Source organism: Neoarius graeffei, chromosome 19 (genome assembly GCF_027579695.1).
Source record: "Neoarius graeffei isolate fNeoGra1 chromosome 19, fNeoGra1.pri, whole genome shotgun sequence".
Lineage (NCBI taxonomy): Eukaryota > Metazoa > Chordata > Actinopteri > Siluriformes > Ariidae > Neoarius > Neoarius graeffei.
In genome coordinates, this window is record NC_083587.1 from 35,454,066 (window position 1) to 35,466,975 (window position 12,910).

The following is a 12,910-nucleotide window of genomic DNA, read 5'->3' on the forward strand; positions in this document are numbered from 1 at the left end:
TTTTCCTCTCATCATCCTGACATCTCTAACATCATCTACCCTCTCTCTTTCATCTTCCATGGCTTTTTCCTTCTTCTTTTCCAACACAGGAACGCTTAGATAGCTCCCAATGCTCCAAAGTCTTTAGTTATCAAGTAAACACATCTGTGGCTTAATGAACAGTGAGAGCTGTGGAGGAGTTTCCATGATCACTCTGAACGAGCACGATGCATTAAAAACAAGCAGCAATCAAACAATCTAGAGACATCAAATGGATGGATAATTGAAAAAATAAATAATGAGTATAATAAGAATAATGAATAAAACATCAATATTAATTCTGTTATTAATTCTGTTTTTTTTCCCCCCCTGCCCTGAAAATACATAATTCCCTCCCAGAGGATGTAATATGCATTTCGGTATTTGTTCTGTTTAAATTAATGCAAGTCAAAGAAAATTATGCATTACATTAAATTGTTTAAAAATGCACTTACTACAGATCAAATACAAAATGCAATATTGTCTGTAAGAACACAAAAATGTTATCATGATGTTTGAGAAGAAAATGATTAAAATGATTAAATGATTTTTTTTTAAAGAAAATTTCTTTATTGGTAATTTTAAGATCAATTTAGCATAACAGAAGTACTAATACAGTACAACAATATAGATTATGAATGGAAAACAAAGGGGAGACATATTTAAAATGCCTCATATTAAAATGCTCTCTCACACAAATATAGAACTGTACACACATACACACACGCTACATATTTCCACACTCGCTTATTATTTAAGGTAAGTATGCTTTCATGGAGGATTGACAGGGACAATTACAAAGTGCCACCTCATGTTTCTGCACAGGATCCAACCATCTCAGTAATTGCTTGTGTTATTCAGTTTGAATGCATGGAATGAGAGAGGGGCATACAATATAGAGTCTTTAAGATAAAGCCAAATTGCAGGGACTGAGATATTGGATCGTTCATGTTGTACTTTCATTTAACAGAAAGAAATAAAGCTATCAGTGCACACACACACACGCACGCACGCACGCACACACACGCATAGACACATATGTCAGTCAGACACATTTTCAGTCACACACGTGTTTAAAGCATGCTTTTCCAAAAAAAAAAAAAAAAGGTGTTGTGTCTGTTTATCTTGTGCCCTATTTTCTGGTACTATTCTTATAAGCAGTTGAGATTGTAGATGGAACCACGACATTACCTTGTTTCTTCATGGTGTGATCATGTCTTCCCAGGAAGGTCTCCATGAAACTGATGGATAAAATGCTGTACCCAGAGAGGCTGAGCACTTACAGTCAGCACATACAATGGTAGAAACATATGCTGGAAAAACAAGGCCATGTCTGTATTATATATTAACATATATCTCTCTTAAAACAAACTCAGTCACAGCATCTGTTAGTAATAATCTCGTGGAAATTTTCAGTCTCTGCACTTCACATCAGTTTACCAAAAAAAAGAGAAACTTAAGATTTATACACAGAATATAAAACATTCTGAATATCCCCGATATTTGAATGACTTTCCTAAGACAATTGATTTTATTCACAAATTTTTTTTTCTCATTCTTATACAAAACTAAGCTTTGTAGAATTATGTTGTAGCTCACTGAAACAATGCTTGACTGGTTGAATTGTATTAAGCATTTACAATAAGTCATTTAGGTCTGGGCTTTATGGAAGGGTGCTCACCCGTCCAGAAAAGTGCACTCTAAAACCCTAGCTGCATCAAGAACTACTATCTGTTGTAGGTCTGGCTCAAACTATACTTTATTTGTGGGGGAAATACAGAGCGCTTACAATGATTCCTCTCTGTCTATGAGCTGAGGAAGAGATGACTCCTTTACCCATGATCTTTGCCGTTTCTCTGCCTCTGCATTTTTCTGTCTTTTCAAAGATTTCTGGGAGAATCGAGAGAAAGGGTCCATAATGATCCCTATCTTTTTGCAAGAGCTGAAATAGAAATGGCTCCTTCGCCAACCATTTCTTAGTGCTCTCATTATGCATCTCTCGCTTTAAAGATTCCTGGGGAAAAGAGAGAGAATGCCCATAATGATCGCTTCTGTTGGAAAAGGCCACGTCCTCTGCTCAATATCTTTCTCTGGTTTCCTTTGCATCTTATTCTTTAAAGATTTCTGGGGGGAAAAAAAGAGTCCATGATAACCACTTTATTTCTCCAAAGGTTGGAGAAATTATGGGTTATCCACCCATAAGCTGTCTTTGTGTCTCTCTTTCTTTTTAAAGAGAGATCTCCTGGGCTACCATCCACTAACAATCTGGTTCATGTAGTCCTCAGTGGGCAGCCGAGCTGTGCCCTCTCCCCCAGCCCCCTCCTCCCGTGCCAGGCTGTGGAAAGAACCCTTATTTCGGAACATCATTCTTTGTTCACGCCTCTCCAGTATGTGTGTGTACTGGTAACGCTGAAGGAACAGGTCCTTTGCGTAGTCATAGAGTTGCATGTCTAGCTCATTAAGCTCCTCAATGTGTCGTACGGTGCTCTCATCCAGGTCAACACCGGCAGCACGCGTACTGTTGTACTGTACGAATGGCCGGATGAAGCGGAGACGGAAGGTTCGCTCAAACAGGTACTGCGTTTTGCGCTGAAACTCTGTGAGCCCAAAGAAGGCCATGTCACGCAGGTTCTTCTTAGCTGACTCGAGTAGGAGACGGGCACGCTGCTTCTCAGGCAGCGTGGATGCATTGTAGCAACCTACCAGACTCAGATCAGCCAACATGCGCACCTGACGGTTGTTGGCCAGGTTGTATGGGCACTCCATGAACTGCTGGAGAGTGCAGCCTGACCAGTCTGCGCCTTCGTAGCAGGCAGGAAGCTCCTCAGGTGTGGGTGTGCGGCCGTCACACATGTGTAGTGACGTCTTCCATGTGGCGCCTCGTTGCACATGGCGCCACTCACTTAGATATCTTGACACTGGGTCCCGAAGAAGTGTGATATAGTAGAACTTCCTGAAAAAAAGGAATAAAAGAAACATAACTATATTATATACATACATGCAGTCATACATACATACATACATACATACATACATACTTTTCCAGTCGTCTAGGAACACCACATCCCTTTTGGACAATAGGGAAAATGACTTCAAATATAGAACAGCATTAATAGCCTTTCATATCATCATCATTATCGTTAACATGGTGTTAGCAGTGTGACAGAAAATAAAATAATTAAAACAAAAATAAGAAGGGGAGTTAGATAAAAGAAGTGAAGCAACACTTTCCCTCAGAAGCTTAGTGCTCCAGGCTATGACTGCACATAACCTACCAAACTATAATCCCTTATTACTAGCACTCTTCGGTCAAATATGGCAAGCAGGGATCTACGATAATTCAAGCAATCATTTGACAGCTTACCCATTTTCTCTCTTTATCTCTCATATCAATCTACATTGATACCCATTGTTATTACTAGCTTGTAAATCTACATTACAAGAGTCCAAATGTCAATAAAATCCACTACCAAGACCAGCCAAGCATCAGTTAGTGATCAACTAGACACTATTGGGGTAAAAAATGAGTACCTTAGTGACTGACATGGCATAATATTTGACAATATCTTTGGAAATTACAAATCCTCCTGAATATTTCACACACAGCCATTTCAAATGAATGGTGTAAAAACAAAGAAAAAATGTAGTACAGTTCATTCGACTAAACCAGCTGAACAGTAGAGACGTATGAGAATCATGCAGGCAAGTACCCTGGCCACAACCCTTCAAATTAAATGTGAATTTGGAATTGGCGCACAGAAAGTATTTTCAGAAAACAGCACTTACTGGGCTTTGCCTTGAGTGGCCCACAATGGACAAAAACCATGTTGGATGTCAGTGGTGAACAAGAAAAGAAAAAAAAAATCTTAACTGGGCACCGGAGCTGGACACTAGAACAACAGGAAGTCGGAACAGGACTAATGAAGATGTTGGGTGCCAATGCTGTATAAGAATGGCATCTTCATTGGACACAGGAACCAGATGTCAGGAAGACAGGAAGTAATAGGATTGTTGAGAAATTTGCCTGGTTGAACAAACCCATGTTCTTATTGCATCATGCAAATCAAAGGAACAGAATTTAATGCAAGAGTTGTCTCTTGCCATCTTATTTGATGTGAATCAGACTGCATTCATGATGCACATTAATCAACTTTGATAATTCACTGAAGAATCTCTGAACAGCAAGACAAATCTGGAGATCACTGCTGGTCAAATCTGTCCCTTCATGGCTACAGTTTATCCAACAAGATAATTTATAGAATTGTATTGTGATTGACTAAGCAGGTTACTTAGACTGTACAACACAAATTATACTCAAATTATAGACAAAGTAAATTAGTAATTTAAAAATAACAATAATTTAAAGGGGCGGCACGGTGGTGTAGTGGTTAGCGCTGTCGCCTCACAGCAAGAAGGTCCGGGTTCGAGCCCCGTGGCCGGCGAGGACCTTTCTGTGCGGAGTTTGCATGTTCTCCCCGTGTCTGCGTGGGTTTCCTCCGGGTGCTCCGGTTTCCCCCACAGTCCAAAGACATGCAGGTTAGGTTAACTGGTGACTCTAAATTGACCGTAGGTGTGAGTGTGAATGGTTGTCTGTGTCTATGTGTCAGCCCTGTGATGACCTGGCAACTTGTCCAGGGTGTACCCCGCCTTTCACCCGTAGTCAGCTGGGATAGGCTCCAGCTTGCCTGCGACCCTGTAGAACAGGATAAAGCGGCTAGAGATAATGAGATGAGATGAATAATTTAAAGTACATCATTAGAAGGTCCTCATGCCATTAGCATGGATGATAAATAACCATAAAATAAACATTTAAAAATATTGGGGGGTTTGAATGGTTAAATGCCAGATTTCGTAGATTCAACGTTGAAAAATGTTTGGGGAAAATGTTACTGTTATAATTGCAAGGGTTAAATGGCACTGCACTCACGGAATCACCCATAAATCGAAACCATAAACCTGCAGTCACGGCCTCTACATGAGCCCCAGAGACCCTGGCAGCTTCATTCTGTCCATCACTTCTCTTCCTGTCTGTCCCGACTGCACTCTCAGAGGTCCACATCTTGAAACATCATCACAGGAGAGGAAAAAAACGCTGGAACATTCCTGAGTCTAAGTGTAATCAGAGTTATCTGTAATGCAGTGAAGCTGGAAGGCTGATTTTGACCTTGCTGACACAATGAAACACACATACACCCACTCGGGCATAAAATACACTTGCCAGAGGGACGTGACAACTCCCAAGGTACAGAATAAACATACAGTTCATTTGTTCAAAAAACAAACTGACATGCCCACTGGGGCAGACCAAATTAAAAGGCAATCATACACTTAGCTTTAGCTCTTATGAAACAGTGCTTCCCCGTTCTAATACACTGTTGACTTTGTAAGACGCAGATAGTTAACTTGTTAGCTGGATGAGATGTGCTAGAGCATGGAAAACAATGCATAGGGTAGTGGTATTCCAGGATGGGGGCTGGAAAAGATGACCATGATTGCACTATCCTAATGACAAGGATGGGATACTTGCTGAATATATGAGTGTTGTAGTCGAGTCATTAAACCTTGAATACAAGTCCAGTCTCGAGTCCCCAGTGTTCAAGTCCGAATTAAGTCCAAGTCATTAAAAAAAAATTTAGAGTTGAGTCCACTACTGATCTGAGTCGAGTCCGAGAACAAGACTCCAACCACACCATTTGACGGTGGCTGTTTTAGCACCATTAACATGAGTTTGTTCCTGAACATGATGTAGCCTATGAACAGATGAATGTGTATTCTCTTTGTCAGGGAGCGCGAAGTATTCTGTTAGAGATGATTGGGAGACGGATGTAAGTGCAGAAGGTGTGTTTATTAATACAAGTGAAGACAGGTAAACAATCCAGAATGGCAGGAAAAATCATAAAACAGTGAAACAGGCAATACGTAGGTCGAACGAGGCACAAGGCTATCGCAGACTCGGCAGAATCAAAGATGAGAAACAGGAAATCAGGGATCAGAAAACCAAACAAGGAAATAAGGCTCGGTAATGTGTCAGCTACGCAACTCAATACTTCACAAAGTAAGTATGCTTTCACAGTTTTTATATAGGTACACTGATTGTGCCTTAATCCTGTGCAGGTGCGAGTCGTTTACGGCGGGCACAAGAGTCCGCTTGGTGCGCGCTGTCCGGAGCGTGCCCGCGAGTCTATCTGATGCATGCGCCAAGGCACACAGGTGTGACACTCTTGCACGAAATTAGTACAAATATTAATGTAGATATAAATATCTTATGCCAAATTATTATGGCATGTTACAAAAAATAAAGAAAAAATCTGAGTCCTTGTCTCCAATTTACGAGTCCGAATGCAGTTAATGCACGAGTCCAAGTCCAAGTCCGAGTCATCAGTGCTCAAGTCCAAGTCAAGTCATGAGTCCTTAAAATTAGGGCACGAGTCGGACTCAAGTACTACAAGCCTATGAGGTGCAATCAAAAAGTTCCGGGACTGTTCCTGTTGTGAACGTAGGGAGCATGGTAAGGTCATGCATGTGCAGCCAGAGCAAGCAGTTAACTTTCATGAATCCGTATGCTGCATGCTCTTGACATCGGGACTTGTGTTACATGCAATTCTGTGACAACATGCACATTTGCAATTTTACAATAAACCAGAGAGCAAACATCCAATTCTGTGTTAAATGTGGGGAATCAGCAACGGAGACCCTGGAAAGGCTTCAGCAAGCTTATGGCAATGAAGCAATGATCTGGGCAAGGTGTTCCATCATTCAGTACATTCGGGTTGTCAGATGACTTCATTTTATTGATACATGAAGCAACTCCAGATCATAACGCTACCTCCAGAGGCTTATACCGTGGCCACTATGCATGATGGGTGCATTGCTTCATGCACCTCCCTTCTTACCCTGACAGACCAATCTTTATGTTCCCAGACAAACTGAAGCCTTTTCTTCTGATTAGCCTCACTAACAAGTGGTTTTCTTATGGCCCTACAGCTGTTTAGTCCCAATCCTGTGAGTTCTCCTTGCATTATGCATATGGAAATGGTCTTACTTTCACTACTAAACATCGTCCTGAGTTCTACTGTTGATTTTTTATGATCTGACTTCAGCAAGCATTTAAGTGAGCTCCGATTATGGTCAGCCAAGATTTTTTTTTTTGGACCACATTTCTTCTTTGAAGTTGACAGTTCACCAGTATCCTTCCAGGTTTTAATTATTTTTTGGACAGTTCTTAATCCAATTCCTGTAATTTCAGCAATCTCCTTAGTTGTTTTCTTTGCTTGATGCAGGCCAATGATTTGACTTTTGAAACACAGTAACATCTTTTCCACGACCATTGGATATGTCCCCCGACAATTTTTTTTTTTTTTTAAGAAATGAGAAAAGTTACTCACTGTATCAGTTAGGGTTAAAAGAATGCTTGCTGACTGAAACATATTAATCCCTGTAATAATTATCCAATCAAAGGCTCTTAAGTATTTGCTTATTTAAATGGTGCTTTTTTTTTTGGCCAAGCAGGGTGCAAGGTAACCTCAGTTCATCCCTGCTTTTTATCAACATAAGATAGAGGCAGGGGAAATGCACTACCTATGGAACAGCAATGTTTCATTTAACAAGGAATCTCAGTGTGTATAAAAACCAAGAAATGACAAAAAGCTATGGGGATCCATACTATACAGCATGATGGTATACTAGGAATCAAATACTGTTATGGGAATTTTCTGAAGCAGGAGCAACAGAACTATATTATCAAAAGAGTGTCATAAAACACCAACAGCTATGAAGTGACTGGAACTTTATTTAAAAAGCAACTTATAAATAAAAAATCCAAAGTCCTAGCCTTTGCAAAAATCATTGATTAGGCGTATGCAGTAGAAAGTCACCACACGGCTGCTATCTAATGGTGTAGAAGAATTGCAGGTGGGACTAGCTCACACAGCATGGAGTGTCTCAGGCTGAGATACTCATACCTTCCACTGACAAGGTGTCAGTGCTAGTTAGTGAGTTTGCGCCTAGAACGTTCTACACTTTTCCACCATGCCAGTAGTTCAGCTCCAGCACATATGCGACTGGTCTTGAAGCAAGAACTGGTGACATCATGGGTTTGGGACATAACCATGTCTCAGAAGAAGTCTAAAGTATGGCGGCATTTCAAGCTTTTGAGGAAAATGCAAAAAAAAGTTAAATCTAAACTCTGTACAAGAATTCGCTTATCATTCAATAACACTGAACATGGCAAACTACTTAAAACAGATAAGTTGCACTGGTGGCCATTAGCAATTATCTAGGCTGATTTACTATACATGTTTCATTTACACATTGTTTTTAATGTTTAAAGTCAAATCAAAAAATAGGCTATAAGAGCTTCATCTAAACAGAAATACATGTGTTCTGCCGATCTCATTATTCCAATAATCCAAAACATAAAAAAATGAAGAACAAAGTGGTGCATCCTGTAGCACCACAGGCTGCACAAAGAGTCACAGTGAGCTGCACCAAGAGCTGCAGAGCATGGTTGAACTCATCACTGGAACTTGTGCCAGTGGATTTTCTAATTGTGAGATAGTGGGGAAACAAATATTCATATTGAACAGCCGAATCTGATTCGACTGGCAAAATTCTGAATCAGGTACAGCCCTATACATAACCATTAAAAAGTGAACAATGCAAGAATAAATCTTTCAGGACCAATCTTTGGACACGTAATTGCTATTTATAACATGTGTGCCAAACTCAAGGTCAGAGGGCCAAACACAGCCCACTGCCTTGTTTCATTTGCTGCACACAAACTTCCAAAAAATATCCCATCGCACATAATATTCAACATCTAGAATCCCCACTAGACCTAACTGCCTGCATTACTGTACTACACGTGCAGGCTCACATCTCACAGAGCTTGAAACAGTGTTTAAAATCAATGCCTATCTGCTGTGTTTGATGCAAGTCAGACCTACATTTAAAACGATTCAGAAACATTAGATGCTGGCATTAAGTGCGATTCACAGATTCTCTCCAAATCCAGAAAAATACATCTGCCAGTGTCGAGACCTAACATATGTTGAAAATAGAAAAGCTAACAGAGTGTAAAGACAAGAGAGATGGAAACCTAAGGAGATGCATACTTTTGGCAGAGATAATCTTGTGTGAGTTCTTCTTAAATGTTTTTCTAAGCATTATATTTGAAAAACATGTATTAAAAAAACCTTTAAGCTTAGGTGGTAACATTTTAATAAGTATTAGCACCTAGGCCTTCAGGGTAGCACAGTGGTGTAGTGGTTAGCACTGTCGCCTCACAGCAAGAAGGTTCTGGGTTTGAGCCCAGTGGCCGACGGGGGTCTTTCTATGTGGAGTTTGCATGTTCTCTGCATGTGTTTCCTCTGGGTGCTCTGGTTTCCCCCACAGTCCAAAGACATGCAGGTTAGGCTAACTGGTGGCTCTAAATTGACCGTGAGTGTGAATGGTTGTTTGCCTCTATGTGTCAGTCCTGCGATGATCTGGCAACTTGTCCAGTGTGTACCCGCCTCTTGCCCATAGTCAGCTGGGATAGGCTCCAGCTTGCCTGCGACCCTGCACAGAATAAGTGGTTATGGATAATGGATGGACCCAAGCCTTCAGCTATAGCTGAATAGTTTCTGTTAACCCTTCTTTTTCCTAGAAACTGTCAGTAACAGTGTTGAAAACACAGGCTTGGAAAAGCCTCCAAACATGGCTGCACTGGACTACAACACCCAAGAGTCACAGCGCCCTCTGCCACCTGATTACTAATTGCACCTGTCTCTAGTTCCTCAGCAATCACCTCGCCTACTTAAGCCCAGCTCTCACACACTCGCGTCACGAAGTATTGTTTAGTGTTTCTGTGCCTAACTTTACCGAGCTGTTTACTTTCTGCCTGACTTCCCGCGTTTAGACCGTTATCTACGGTCAGTCCCCGACCTCGTTCTATTGTTTTCTCTGTGTTATCCTGTTTGCCAATCAACTGATCCTTGCCCGTGACTCTGACTATGATTCCTGCTCTTCGTTTTGGCTCAGTTTGCAGTTTGCTTCTCCCCGCTCTTCCCTGCGTCTGCATCCATAAGTGCCTGCACCCTGACAGAAATGGCCTGTTCTACTTTTAGAGCCTAGACTTTTCGAAGTCTTATCCTTTATACTTTTAGAGCCTAAGGCTATATTAATCAATATATATATATCATTTCTAGAACTCCCACATTATTAAACTGGTGAAAATGTGGCAGTCAGCACAGTGGAGTAGTGGTTAGTATTGTCACATCACAGAAAGAAGGCTCTGGGTTTGAACCTCATGGCTGACTGGGGCCTTTCTGTGTGGAGTTTGCATGTTCTCCCTGTGCTTGCTCGAGTTTCCTCTGGGTGCTCTGGTTTCCTCCCACAGTCTAAAGACATGAGGATTAGTTCAACTGGCTACTATAAATTGCCCATAGGTGAAAATTACCCATAGGAATGTGAGTGTGAATGGTTGTTCATCACTGTGTTTGCCATGCGATAGATTGGTGACTTGTTTAGGGTACCCTACCTCTCACCCGACGTCAGCTGGGATTGGCTCCAGCTCACCTGCAACCCAGACTGATAAGCAGTATAGGTAATAGATGGATGGATGTAATGGATGCAACACTTGCTGGTTTATTATAGTGGGAACAGTACTGGCACCTCATCAATGGAAAATTCCTGGCATGGCACATGAAATTCTCTGAGCAGGCACATGGGGGCAGAATACACATATGAACTGTTTTGTACAAAGGAGTGAAGATAAGTGGCATCTGAGCTACATAAGTAACACCTGACTGTGTTTAGCATGATAATTGCATATGTTCACCATACTTTGACAATTTACACAACCTGGGAGCAGAATGAGAAATGATGTTTGGGGAAAGACAGAAGAGCATAAGAAAAGGGAAATTCTAGGTGCATAAGAGGAGAAAGTCAGAGCAAGTGAAAGGATGTAGAGCTCTAAATAACAACTTTGACAATATGCATTGGGGGGAATAAGAGAAGGAAGTGAGGAAACCAAGAGCAACAATCCATGGCTGTCATAACAGACATAAGTTGCAGAAAAGTAACCTGACACAGAGAAGCCCACCTCATTATATTACAGCCTCTTCCTGTACACACACATACCACATACTAAAGGAGAATTATGTGCAAGCAATGAGAAACATGCTTTGCATTCTTCATGCAGTTTTGTACATTTCCAAGTCTAATCTATCACTTCTCAATAGCCCTTTTTCTTTCATGTCTCTCCTCCTCTGCAATCCATCCATCTCTATCAGCCTGAATCATCTTTACCATGCTCAGGGACAGTGCCCTGAGCCCATTATGATTTGTAAACTGGAGCAGTTGCAGTCAGAAGTCAGCTGAGCTGGCTTTTTAATAACACCACTCCCCATTTCCAAGGTGATTAAATTCATGCACATGCCCCAGAAGATTAGAAGATCTTTTTCTAGCCAATAAAAAGGTAATGGCTGGTCAGCCTACTCTCTAATACACCAGTCAATACTAATAACACATGGCTGTTGAGCTAATTAACGAAGTGAAGCTAGAACTTGGCCCTGAAGATATCAGCATAGAGACAGACACCAGATTTAAAGAGTGAATGAGTATGGAGTGCTGTCTCAATGGGAAAGAAAAAAAACCCACAACACCACACATAGTGGTGTGTGTGTATAAGGTTAACAACTCGAAATCTTGGAAACCAACCAATTACTGTTTACTACTTCATCCATCATTTATACCGCTTATCTGTCAGGGTCGCGGGGAAGCTGGAGCCAATACAAGCTGACTTTGGGCAAGAGGTGGGGTACACCCTGGGTAGGTTGCCAAGCTATCACAGGGCTAACACAGAGACAACCAACCATTCACAGTCACATTCACATCTGTAGGTAATTTAGAGGAGTCAGTTAACCTAATCCAAATGTCTTTGGACTGTAGGATTTCAGAGGAAACCCAAGTAAGCACAGGGAGAATGTGCAACCTCCACACAGAAAGGCCCCGGTCAGCCGCGAGGTTTGAACCCAAAACCCAGAACCTTCTTGCTGTGAGGTGACAGTGCTAACCACTGCACCATGTGCTTGCCTTTGTTTGCTACTTTTTGCTCTTAATTGTATAATTCGAACATATTCTACATATAACACCATATGCACCACTGTTTTTAGGCTACAACAAAATTAATGGAGCATTTTCAGCATATTTGCACATATTGTTTGTATAATAGGTATCTATTGACATGTCTATTGATGGTCCAATACATTTTTGGAGATCTGAGGAAAAACAAACAAACAAACAAACAAACAAACTCAGTGTGTATTGTTTAACTGATATAAATTGGAATGACAATGATGGGGCTTGAAACAGGGTGTGAGCTTGAGGGACACCAAGAAAGGGTCACCATGAAGCACAATTTGCTATAAATACAAATCGAGTGGCTTCAAGATATCAACAGAACACACAGGCCTTTCTGAGGAAGAAAACTATTTGGATTTTAACAAGTCACCCATTTCGACACAGCTGGAGAGAAGTAGCTGTAAAGAATGCAGATTTTGCTTCTCAGCTTGGTCATGTACCTTCTCAAAATGGGGGAAAAATGGGACAAAAGTTTGAAAAATGAAAGAGCAAAAAAAGATATATACACCCACCCACACACTCACTCACATACTGTACAGATCATGCATCTTTATTTGTTTGCACATTTGTGTCCCAATTTCAGCTTAATTTCCGTATGCTGAGTTTAAATTGGAGAAGTGGAGCACTGGTACATTATTCATGTGAGGGGGAGAAAAAAAGAAAATGAGCCAGCTGCCACAGGGTTCCCTCAGCCGTCTACTGCATCCTGGCCCCGCATTCCCGCTGCCAAACAGCCTTTGAACATCCCGAATCACATTTGCGAGTGCAC

General features: G+C 41.2%; 1 protein-coding gene across 1 annotated transcript in view; it reads right to left on the reverse strand.

Moving 5' to 3' along the window:
• Window positions 1-598: 598 nt before the first annotated feature.
• Window positions 599-12,910, reverse strand: part of hs6st1b (heparan sulfate 6-O-sulfotransferase 1b) — a 160,288-nt gene continuing 147,976 nt past the window's right edge. The window contains exon 2 of the mRNA XM_060900023.1: window positions 599-2,971. Coding sequence (XP_060756006.1) covers window positions 2,266-2,971 — 706 coding nt within the window. The 3' untranslated portion in view covers window positions 599-2,265. The remainder of the gene's footprint in view (window positions 2,972-12,910) is intronic.